Source organism: Rana temporaria, chromosome 8, assembly GCF_905171775.1.
Source record: "Rana temporaria chromosome 8, aRanTem1.1, whole genome shotgun sequence".
In the NCBI taxonomy this organism is placed as follows: domain Eukaryota; kingdom Metazoa; phylum Chordata; class Amphibia; order Anura; family Ranidae; genus Rana; species Rana temporaria.
Window position 1 is genome coordinate 116,185,482 of NC_053496.1, and position 12,878 is coordinate 116,198,359.

General features: G+C 43.1%; 1 protein-coding gene across 2 annotated transcripts in view; it reads left to right on the forward strand.

Moving 5' to 3' along the window:
• The window catches only part of OPN4 (opsin 4), a 120,166-nt gene extending 107,695 nt beyond the window's left edge, over positions 1-12,471 (forward strand). The window contains exons 9-11 of one of the 2 annotated variants that reach the window (XM_040320518.1): positions 6,599-6,751; positions 7,108-7,176; positions 11,996-12,471. In XM_040320518.1, coding sequence (XP_040176452.1) covers positions 6,599-6,751; positions 7,108-7,176; positions 11,996-12,253 — 480 coding nt within the window. In that variant the 3' untranslated portion in view covers positions 12,254-12,471. The remainder of the gene's footprint in view (positions 1-6,598; positions 6,752-7,107; positions 7,177-11,995) is intronic. The other variant, XM_040320519.1, reaches the window with a different exon arrangement.
• The last annotated feature ends 407 nt before the right edge of the window (positions 12,472-12,878 follow it).

The window sequence follows — 12,878 nt, forward strand, 5'->3', positions numbered from 1 at the left end:
TTTATACCTTTTAGGCCCATCATTTTATGCAATTTTATCAATTATCATATACGCCACTAGATGGCATGATTCCATCAGGGTCGCTCTATTGTTCTCATCATGACTTATCTATAATATCATTTTTAATTTAATTTTTTAACATTTTACTGACATTAATTTATATATGTCAGAGGAATTATGACTATTAATATTGTTTTCTACTGTTAATATGTGCATATATGTATTTTTTGTATAAGGTTTAATTTGTGTATAAGTTTAAGGTTTTTTCTCTCTCTAGGTTTTTTCTCTCTTTTTTTCAGTGTCACAAGGGGTTAAAGCTCTTGGTTTTTGTGTACATGCCCCCTTAGTACCTATTTCCTTTTCCTCCCAGCAATACCCCTCCCCTATTTTAGACTATATAACCAAGGCTATTGCCTATGTCCTATTGACTGTGAAAAAGCGCTCGTAAGCGCGAAACGCGTCGTCAAGGACACACTTTTAATCCCTTTCCCCTTATTATGGAAGTTCTATCCTAATTTTATCACCATTTTTTCATCAACTTCATCTCATCAAATTTTTATCAGCAGTTTTCGATTACTAACACAGGAGAGCGTATTCTACAGTCTCTCCACCAGAGGGCACTCAGCACTTCCCTGGTTCGATACTGAGCGGCGCCTCAGAGGTGTGACATCAGCGCACTCACACAGGGAAAGCGTCCGCTTCCACAGACCGCGTCGCGCCGTGTCCCTGGCTGCTGGATTCACTGGGGAATCCGGCGTCCTTTTGCCTACACGTGGAGGCGACTGGGATCCCGCACCGCCTGGTTCCGGCTGGTAAGGTGACACCTATCCCCTCATCAGTGTCCCGGTTTACATCTTCCTCGCAAGGTACTGTTGGTTCAATCTGCGGATGGCATGTTAAACCAAGGCCGTGAGTTTTGACCCCTTGAGACTGTGGGAGACCGCTGGAGAGTTATTATATTTGAGACATGCAACCTGGTCACTTCTGTGATATCATCTAATCCAGACTGCCTAATGTAAACATTGAAGTTGATTCCAATTAAAAGGATTGTTTCTTCTCAATACAGACTGTGTATATTAATGATTTTTCCCTATCATTGTGGGCTGATTTGATCCTGTGGACTTCCATGAGTGCAGAATTCTTTTTGGTGTTTACTTCTTACTGGTGATTCATCTGACTACACATCCCGAAGACTCATCTCTTTACTGGTGAAGGAACATTTCTTCCTAAACAAGTTGATCACACCTGTGACCCAACTTTTCAATCACTTTTATATATGGACTCTTGCTGAAGATTTTGTGTATATATACATTTTTTGCAAAGACACATGACTTCATTACGACTGTTATGTTTTAATTGATCACTATAATTCACGATTGTTTTATATTTGTTCACATTAATGTTTAGCGCCACCTTTTTTTCTTTCCAATCCTTTTCCAATGCTATTAACGTGGTTGTAAAGACTGACGATTTTTTACCTTCAGCAAATGCATGAAGGTAAAAAAAACTTCTGTATGCTGCTTCGCCCACAGCCCCCCTAATACTCATCTGAGCCCCCTCTCGATCCAGTGATGTGCACAGAAATCCCTTGGCTGTCCCAGGTCTCTCTCCTCATTGGCTGAGACATAGAAGCAGGAACCATTGGCCATGGCTCTATGTGTCTTATGGATGCATAGAGTGGGGCTGGACACTGAGCAATCACCAGTGCCCCTGTAGCATTAGCTGCTGGTTGTTTGGGTGGCACATTTACCTCGTGGCTCTTCCAAATTCCTAGGGGTGAATGGTGCATATAGCATTAGTAAAAGAATGTCCGCAACAAGTGTCTTTGCTGTGCTCTTTATTACCCAGCTGGGTAAAAACAATGAACTGGTGATGAAAAGGGATAGAGTTTGCAGGAAGAAGGAGAACAACAGATTCAGGCGTAGTATTTGGAACAGTCCTGTTCCCATATGTAACACTTTCCGTACCACTCCTGCCTGAGTGGGTTTAGTGTACCCGGACAGGCCCCTGTCACTGACCTGGCAGCCAGAGTATCACTCGGACATTTGTAGGATAAAGTCTCTGCTACAGACCCTCCTGAATTGACTTCAGGGAGATGCCTCTGTCACAAAATAGCACACGATAGAGAAAGGGTTGATGAGCAAGAGGAAACTGCGGTATCAGGCCTTGGATATCAAAAAGCATGGAGAGCAAGCCTGCTCTCAGCACAAACAGCTCAAACGTCACCACTCCCGCCAGAGTGTGAAAAGTATCCCTGGACAGGTAGTCAACTCTAGCCTGGCAGCCGGTGGGTCACTTGCAAATAAAGTCACTGGGAGGAACCAGGGCCTCTGGACAGGCCTGATAGGTATTTGAAAATGGTTAAAGGTTAGGACTGACAAATCCTCCCAGTAAGCGCAATTTAGGGTCACCCATGGACAGTTGCAATGTACCTGTCGTGTGGCGTGGTGACCAGATCCCCGATGGTACGTCCCAACCTCACTGACAACCTCTATGTCTAGGTTCTCCTGAGCAGACTCCCCATCGTACAGCTCCCAGCTTAGGATCTGGAACCCAGCAAGCCGCTGGGGTCCCTCTCAGCATCAAGGTGAAACTCTGCCTGGTGCGCAGCTTCGGTCGGGCGAGCCTCGATGGCGGGGCCCATGGATGCGCGCACCCTGAAGGTGGATGCCGCACCTGGACTCGGGCCCCGCATAGCACAACTTCTCATGGCGGCAGCCACAGACATACCCTCCGCCAGCATGCCCAAAAGAGTGAAAACTCCCCTGATTGGCTGCTGGGGAAAGATAGGTCCGTCAGAACCCCTCTAGCACCAACTGTCGTCCAGGGGTGATAACACACCCCTGGCACGCAGACTGACCTATGAGGCAGTCCCAAACTGGCAACAGCTCAAACTAACAATTTGTGAGTGGGAGCAACTTAAATCTCCCACTCCACTAACTTTAGCGTAACGCCCCACTAACTAGAAAAAAAGGGGGACGCTACAGGTAAATTACGCCTGGATCTCCTTCTTAATGTCGCCCCGGTAACATTTGATCAATCCTTCAGTGTCCGGCTAGCATGATCCCCGATGGTTTGTCGAGACCCTTTTGGATCGCCAGCCTCTCATTGGTGCACCTCAGATGGACTCCCCACCGAACAGCAATACTGCTTGGGATCCTCAAAGGTGGGAACCCAGTCGCTCACTGGGTCCCCGTCGCTGCTCAGATGTTCTGGGCGAACATGGCCCCGGAACCAGGAACACTGCGTGGCACACACGCCCCAGCCAGGTAGGCCATAACGCCGGGGCGCCGTGATGTGGCCACCCTGAAGGTGGGTGCCACACTGGACGAAGAAGACCCAGAACCAATGGCGTCTGCCCCATAAATACCCTCCCTCAGCATGCACAGTGAAGCCACACCCTCCTGATTGGCTGCTGGGGAAGAGCACCAAAACCTTGACTCCGCTGCTGTCATCTACTGCACAGGGGTGGGAAGAGCACCCCAGCACAACAGAATGAGCCCACAGCACAGCCAAGCTGAGACAGAGACCCTGTTTTAAGCATAACAGTTTGCATAAGAGTTTAAAGCGGGGGTTCTCCCTTAAAAAAAAAAAATTTATAGCATGTCATTCAGCATAGTAGCGTGAGCTACAGTATGCCTTTATATATTTTTTTGGCGCCGTACTCACTGTTTAATCGCGTAGTAAAGTTTCAGGGGAATGGGCGTTCCTATGCAGAGGGCTCGTGATTGACGGCCGGCTATGGCGCGTCACGCTTCACGGAAATAGCCAAAATAGGTGTTTGCTCTTTACGGCGCCTGCGCAGTCAGCTTCGATGTCTGTGCGCAGGCGCTGTATAGCGCCGTGAAGAGCCGAGACCTACTCCGGCTATTTTCGTGAAGCGTGACGCGCCATAGCCGGCCGTCAATCATGAGCCCTCTGCATAGGAACGCCCATTCCCCGCGGGGAGTCTGAAACTCTACTACGCGATTAAACAGTGAGTACGGCGCCAAAAAAATATATAAAGGCATACTGTAGCTCGCGCTACTATGCTGAATGACATGCAAGAAAGTTGTTTTTTAGGGTGAAACACCGCTTTAAATACACTCTGATTTCCCTTTAATTTTAAATAGCACCGGTACTTAAAGTAACCAGGCGCTAAACCCCTAAAGCAAGCGCCTTGTTATTAGGGGCACTGGTAAAGGAGGAGGAGCCAAGAGAATCGTCGGGGGACCTGAGAAGAAGAGGATCAGGGCTGCTATGTGCAAAACCATTGCACAGAGCAGGTAAGAAAAACATGTTTATTATAAAAAAAATAAAAAATCTTTAAAGTGATTGTAAAGGTTCGTTTTTTTTTCCTATAAAAACAAAAGCCCGCTGGTTTTTCTGGCAGGATAAAAGAGAACTGGTTCTTTTTTTTTGTCCAGCGGTTTTTGGGCAGTTATCCCATCGTAAAAACTGCGAGGAGCATACACACGGCCGGGATTCCCGGCCAAAAGCTCTCCTCACAGTTTTCCCATCTGGAAAACTGATCGTGTGTACGAGGCATTATTCTTTTATTTATTCTTAATAGTTCAATTTACTGTTAACACTAATGTACCATAGCTGTAGATATTATAACTTTTAGCAGGGGTTCCCTGAGATATGAAAATTAGCTCCATGTTAAAAAAAAAAACAAGTTGAGAAAGGCTAAACTAAAGAAATCATCCATCACTTGACGGTCAGGGCAGGCTGTCTCATCTTTGTCACTTTTGGTTACTAATAGTTATAGATACATTTTAAAGAACTATGGGCCAAATCCTCAAAAGAGATACGCCGGCGTAACTGCTGTTACTCTGTCGTATCCCTGGTCCTAACTATGGAACTGATCCACAGAATCAGTTTCCCATAGTTAGGACGAAGATCCGACATGTGTAATTGAATTACACTGTCGGATCTTAGGATGCAGTACCGCATCCGCCGCTGGGGGCATTTCGCGTCGAAATGCCGCCTCGGGTATGCAAATTAGGACTTACGGAGATCCACGAAGCTTTTCAGCTTCGTTTTTTTCTCCGTAAGTTTTATTTTTCAAACGGAAAATTAGGGCTGCTTTTACAAGGTGTAAACTGTTTACACCTTGTAAAAACAGACCTTTCTTGCTAGCGACGCGATTTTTTTTTAATTTTAAATTTTTTTTTTGGCGCCGTATCTTTTTTTTTACCCGTCGCAACTTTATTGTCCAGTCGCAATCCACAAAGCCCGACGTAACGTAATTTCGCGCTATGCACGTCGGGAAAATGACATCACGAGCATGCGCAGTACGGCCGGCGCGGGAGCGCGCCTCATTTAAATGGGAATCGCCCCCTGGAGAAGAGGAACGCCTTGCGCCGGCCGGATTTAAGTTACACCGCTCAAAATTTCTAGGTAAGTGCTTTGTGGATCGGGCACTTAGTTAGAGATTTTGCGGCGGTGTAACTTAAATGGAAAAAGTTGCGTTGCGCCGGGTTTTTGAGGATTAGGCCCTAGGTATCCACCTCCCAAGACAATGCAAGTGGTCATACAGCTATGACCTAAACACTGATAGTTGAACACCAGAGGCTCAGTACCACATAGCAGTATCTAATCCTTTGCTAAAATTGTGCTGCTTTTGGTCAACTTTTTATGTATATAATTCGATTTTTTTAGGTATATGATTTCTCAGGTTCTTTTTTTACCTGATAGCAGTCCAGAGTTTGCTTTATGTTTTTCCAAATAACCTTAAAGGGTCACTAAAGGAAAACATTTTTTTAGCTAAATAGCTTCCTTTACCTTACTGCAGTACTGGTTTCATGTCCTTATTGTTTGTTTTTGCTTTGAAGTAGCTGTAATTCTGCTGTGATCTCCACACTTCCTGGTTGCCTGTTTCCTTATAACCATCATACTGGGAGATTTTCACGGTGGTCTAAGCTGTCATTACTGTGTGTCTAAAACTCCTCAGAACCAATCAGATTCATTTTAAAAACAAAACACTGCCCTGGATTTGTTTGTTTTTGTTCTGTGAGTCTTCCCGAATCACCTCTCACCCGGAACTTCATGTATGTCCTTTAAAACCGAAAGTGAAAGTAGAGGCACATTATATGATAGATTAAATTCAATTTTTAATAATTTTTAAAAGGAATCAGTTAACTTTTATGTCTCTATACCCAATAAACAGTCATTTCAGCAAAAACATTTTTTTCCTTTAGTGACCCTTTAAAGTCGAATGTATTAAAGGGTCAGTCAACACAAATAAGATTTCTGGAGATTCAAATCTCCCGCCATATTTATATATAACTCTAGTGGTGAAATCTATACATCCAGGTTTGCCCACCTGCTACGACAAAGTCTAGGAGTCTTACTTGCCGCTTTCGCGATTTTTCCCTTGGGGCTGAAGACAATAATGTTTGCAGATGTTGCTGTTGAAGACCTTGAAAGATATACATAATGGCCACCAGTGTCCACTTATAACAGAAATATCATTTTGGTGTAGACTGACCCTTGTGGCAACACATTCATCCCATTGTCCATTCCCATTTTCACCTTGCCACCCATCCAGTTGTTTCATGGAAAATGATCTGTACCCCATAAAACAGTATGATGATTGCCAATATATTCATTACAGGGTTGGACTGATACTGAAGCTGACATTAGTAGTGTGAACTCCAGGCCAGCCAGTAGGCAGGTTTCCTATGAAATGGGCAAAGACACCACTGAGCTCAATGACATAATGTCCAAAGCTAAGCTGAAAAGTCATGATTCTGGAATTTTTGAGAAGGTAAATGTGCATATTGAAATATTATTTACAATTTTATGTTACAAGGTACATTTTAGTTCTTCATTATGTCTCATCCCCTTATTATTGGTGATAACCAATCATTCAATTTACATTCTGTGTTTACGTTTTGCTTTTTTTTATAGTTATACCATTTATTATAACATCACAAAATCAATAATTAGATGTTTTACACAATCTTTGCTTTTATGCATGTGTGCCATACCATTTATTTTTAAATTATGTCACCATTTACACCTCAATAATGCTTGAGTTGTGTTTTTAATTATTTTTTATTTCTTATTAGAATGTAGTTATTGTTTATAAACACTAAAAATTACTTTTTAAATATGTTCTAGACCTCCATGGATGCAGATGACATATCTTTGGTAGAAATTGGCCCATCCGATCGCAGTTCTCCTCTTGCAGTAAGTATGTGTTAAAAAATAAATGTTTCTAGAGTCTAGGTATAGGACCCAAAATGAACTTCCTAATAAATCTTTTGAAGCTCTGGATTGCTTGAAATTATATTCATAATTATAATTATATTATTTTTTTAAAACAATGCCATATTCCCTCTGCATGTAGAAAACCAAACACTGGCTATATGGCATCTTTTCATCGGCAGACTATCTAGAGCAGGGGTGTCAAACTCAATTTCATAGTGGCCTGCATCAGCCTTATGATTTCCCTCAAAAGGGCCGGTTGTATCTGTAAGATTAGATGTCCAGCGCGTTCCCTACCCTTACATTAGATGTCAAGGGCCACCCCACCATCAGAAGTTGAGTCCACCCCTCTCCCTTACATCACAGTGCACCCCCCTTACCTTATGCTGCTTCTGGGAAGAAGATGGATGCATTGCTTAAAAGCAGAAAGTAAGGGTCTGGAGGAGGGCTGGAGGTGCAAGGGCCACATGAAATGCCCTGGAGGGCCAGATTCGGCCCGCGGGCCTTGTGTTTGACACCTATGATCTAGAGGTATTAAAAAGAATAACCTTGCTCTACTCATGCCTTCATTGAATTGCAAAACAAACTCGATGTCCACCGGTGTCCCGTGATCGTGTCGGAGCTGCAGAATGGGGAGATGTAAACAAGGCATTTCCCTGTTCTGCCTAGTGACAGGACAGTGATCTACTGCTTCCTGTCATTGGGAGCAGTGATCACTGTCATGTCAATTGTAGCCCAGCCCCCTCACAGTTAGAATCACTTCCTAGGACACACTTAACCCTTTCCTTGCCCCCTAGTGTTAAACCCTTTCCGTGTCAGTGTCATTTACACAGTAATCTGTGCATTTTTATAGCACTGATCGCTGTATAAATGACAATGGTCCCAAAATAGTGTCAAAAGTGTCCGATGTGTCCGACTCAATATCACAGTCATGATACAAATTGCAGATCGCCGCCATTACTAGTAAAAAAAAATAGTAATAATAAAAATGCCATAAAACTATCCCCTATTTTGTAGACACTATGGGGCAGATTCACGTAGATCTGCGGCGGCGTAACGTATCGCATTTACGTTATGCCACCGCAAGTTTTACGGGCAAGTGCTTGATTCACAAAGCACTTGCCTGTAAAGTTGCGGCGGCGTATCGTAAATTCCCCGGCGCAAGCCCGCCTAATTCAAATGATCCGGGTAGGGGGCGTGGATCATTTAAATTAGACGCGTTCCCGCGCCGAACGTACTGCGCATGCATCGTTCCTAAATTTCCCGCCGTGCATTGCGCTAAATGACGTCGCAACAACGTCATTTTTTTAACTTAGACGTGACTTACGTCCATCCCTATTCACGGACGACTTACGCAAAAAAAAAAAATTTAAATTTCGACGCGGGAACGACGACCATACTTTAACATGGCAAGTCTATCTATAAGCCACAAAATAGCAGCTTTAACTATACGCCGGAAAAAGCCGACTACAGACGACGTAAGAGAATGCGACGACCGTGCGTACGTTCGTGGATCGTCAGAAAAAGCTAATTTGCATACTCGACGCTGAAAACGTAGCGAACTCCACCCAGCGGGCGCCGAAGTATTGCATCTAAGATCCGAAGGCGTACGAAGCCGTACGCCTGTCGGATCTTACCCAAATGCCGTCGTATCTTGGTTTGAGGATATAAACTAAAGATACGACGCGGGAAATTTGAAAGTACGCCGGCGTATCAGTAGATACGCCGGCGTACTTGCTCTGTGAATCTGCCCCTATAACTTTTCTGCTTATAACTTTTGCGCTTATTGCGATTTTTTTTTACAAAAATATGTAGAAGAATACATATCGGCCTAAACTGAGGAAAAAAATTGTGGCTGTTTTTTTGTTGATAGCACTAAAAAAAAAAACGCAGAGGTGATCAAATACCACCAAAAAGAAAGCTTTATTTGTGGGGGATAAAAAAGACATAAATTTTGTTTGGGTGCAACGTCACATGACCGCGCAATTGTCAGTTAAAGCGATGCAGTGCCGAATTGCAAAAAATGACCCCCGTCATTGGACAGCCAATTCATCCAGGGCTGAAGTGGTTAACTGACAAAATCCACAATAAGTAATCTTATTAGACCCCTTTCACACTGAAGCGTTTTTACAGAGTTTAAAAATAGCACTCTTAAAACACTCATAAAACACTCTCCATGCATCTCAATGAGTCCTGCAAGCAGCATCTTTGGAGCAGCTTTTGAGTGCTGAAAAAAACGCTCCAAAACGCTCCTCTTACCCTTTCACACTGAGGAATTGAAATGGTGGGGCGTTAAGAAAAGTCCTGCAAGCAGCATCTTTGGAGCAGCTTTTGAGCGCTGAAAAAAAAACGCTGCTAAAAACGCCTTACCCTTTCACACCGAGGCACTGCAAAAATGCCCTAAAATTTTAGGGTCTTAGCGGTGCTTTACCAGCACATTGGGATTGCAGACGAGGCTTCGCTCGAATAACGCTGTAATAACGCTCGAAGAACGCTCGAAGAACGCTCGAATAACGCTGTAATAACGCTCGAAAAACGCTTGAATAACGCTCGAAAAACGCCCCAGTGTGAAAGGCCCTAAATAAACCTTTGCCTTTGTTTCCTTCTGAAAACAACAGTTCACTTTATGTGCCTAGGTACTCCTGTGCCATTGGCTGTATATTTGAAGTGTAAGATCATTTAAGGCACGTGTGTAAAACACAAGGCCCGCAGGCCGAATCTGGCCCTTGAAGCCATCTCATGTGGCCCTCACACCACGGGGGAGGGGTGGAAATGAGATGTGAACGGCCTGTGAAAGACAGCTAATTCTTGTACACTCTGCACTTACACGTAGCGCATCCCTGAGCTCTGCACATAACGCACTACTAGTATTTATTGCCCCTTTAAGGTCCTCTTACTGTTAGTGAATTTGGTCACACCCATCGTTCTGTGCGGTTGTGTGGGGGGAGTGGTTAAATTCCTGCACCTATTCTCTGAGAAAAAAAAGTCCTGCATAACTTTATACAGTATACAGCTGACCCTTTGCGAATAACCATAATGCTGATGTGGCCTGCAATGAAATTGCTGCCTCTGACTGCTAGTCTCACAAGAGTTAGGTTTGGTAATACCACTGCTGTACTGCTCACAACTTCCATGAGTGGAAGCTGTGTCTGAGGAGCTGCCATGTAATAATTTTCTTTCTTCTGCTTTATTCATTCTATAGATCTGTGCTTCCTCTGCCTTTCCTGCTACATCTTCAGCATGAAGACGCAGCAGGAAATCATAAGATCACCAGTCATCAGGGGGGCCAGCTCTAATAAGAGGAAGACAAACACTGTTCCCCTACCAAGCTGGCCAACTGTACACAGGGATACAGGAGTTGATTTAGTAAAGACAAAGAGGCTGCTCTTCATTTTCCCAAGAGCTTAGGGAATGTGGTGTAATTTCACTTAGCAAAGGATATACAATCATGTGCAAGGAAAAAAACACAAAGATCTTGCTTGCACATTATTGGCCTTATGGAATTCAGCAGAGCTCCCTTGCAAAGTGAACAGTCTAGTTGCCTTTAGTAAATCAACCCTAAAGTGTGTAAAAGGCTAGGTAATTTAGATGGAAAAGATCAACTGCAAGGTGATCACATGCAATCCCCGTTACACAATTTTCTCGGTTCAGGTCATCTTTAACCACTTCAATACAGGGCATTTTCACCCCCTTCCTGCCCTGACCAATTTTTTGTTTTTAGTGCTGTCGCACTTTGAATGACAATTGCGTGGTCATGCAACACTGGACCCAAATGAATTTCCCCCCACAAATAGAGCTTACATTTGGTTGTATTTGATCGCCTCTGCGGTTTTTATTTTTTGCGCTATTAAACAAAAAAAGAGCGACAATTTTGAAAAAAAAACACAATATTTTTTACTTTTTGATTTAGGCCCATAAGTATTCTTCTACATATTTTTGTTAAAAAAAATTGAAATAATCGCATATTGATTGGTTTTCACAAAAGTTATAGCATCTACAAAATAGGGGATAGATTTTTGGCATTTTAATTTTTTTACTAGTAATGGCGGCGATTTGTGATTTTTATTGTGACTGTGACATTGCGACGGACATATCGGACACTTTTTACAAGTTTTTGGGACCATTCACATTTATACAGTGATTAGTGCTATAAAACAGCACTGATTACTGTGTAAATGTGACCGGCAGGGAAAGGGTTAACACTAGTGGGTGATCAAGGGGTTAATTTGTTCCCTAGGGAGTGATTCTAACTGTAGGGGGAGAGGACTCACAAGGGGGAGGAGACCGATCTGTGTTCCTCTGTACTGGGAACACACATCAGTCTCCTCTCCTCTGACAGGACATGGATCTGTGTGTTTACACACACAGATCCACGGTCCTGCTGTGATCGTGGGCAATCGCGGGTGCCCGGTGGACATCGCGGCTTCCAGGCACGCACACCGTGTTCCGAGGACTCACAAGGGGGAGGAGACCAATCTGTGTTCCTCTGTACTGGGAACACACATCGGTCTCCTGTCCTCTGACAGGACATGGATCTGTGTGTTTACACACACAGATACACGGTCCTGCTGTGATCGTGAGCAATCGCGGGTGACCAGTGGACATCATGGCTTCCAGGCACGCGCAGCGGGTCCCGAGCGATGCGGCGGGCGTGCCCCCTAGACAGTCAGGAAACCCAGGATGTCCAACCGGAGGGAGTCATTAAAACGTCCTACAGTTTTGCCATTTTGCAGTTTCATAAATCTAATTACAAATGTGCTTTTTATACTGACAAACCTTGTGTTCTCCTTTCACATTAAAGACAGGTAGAAGTTTGAATGGCGTTGGACAAAGAAAGGGAGATCCTATCTCCCGTGTAGCAGCATCACGAATACCCAGCATCGTAGTGACCTATAACAATTACCAAGGCAACCAGGCAGCAGTAGAACATAACTCAACCCTGCCCTGTCAAAGGACCAATGGACCAAAACATAATACAATTGCCACCATCATTACGGAAACCATCCCTGAAAACAGCACAGAGACATTGACAAATCAGTCATCACCAAAAAAATCATGAAGAAAAATTATGTATACATTGACTATTCACTGTGCCATCATTTATTCTGGCTACTATACAAAGACCACGGAAAGGGTATTTAGTTCTGTATTTATGGCAAATGTATCATTCCACACCATCAGTGTATTCACCACACGTATCCATCTGTAGTGACTGTGTGTTTATTCTAAAACTATTTAAATGTCAGGAGATTTGTTGTGTTTTTTTTTTTTTTTTTTTTAGACAGAACTACAGATGTCTTCGATTTTGTAGGAGTTGTAGAAAAGTAATCAAACTGGCAAAATATAAAGCATGTGAAGAAACAACAGAAATGATTCAGATTCAAGCAGAATAATTCATAATGTTTAAATTTCACTTGAAATGTATACAGTATTTATACTGTGCAAATATAATGTATCAGTAGAAATGGCAGAAAGTATACTGCCTGTTGAATGTGAAATACCAGAATGTTACTGTAAAAAAAAGAATATTATTAAATACTATAGAAATAGTAGAACTAAAAAAGTTAATAAAGAATTTAAAGAATAATTGTGGGCAAATACAAAAAAAACAACAAAAAAAACATTTATTTGTTAACTATTGTGTTCTTTTTTATTTTTTTATTTTTATTTTATTTTAGATCACA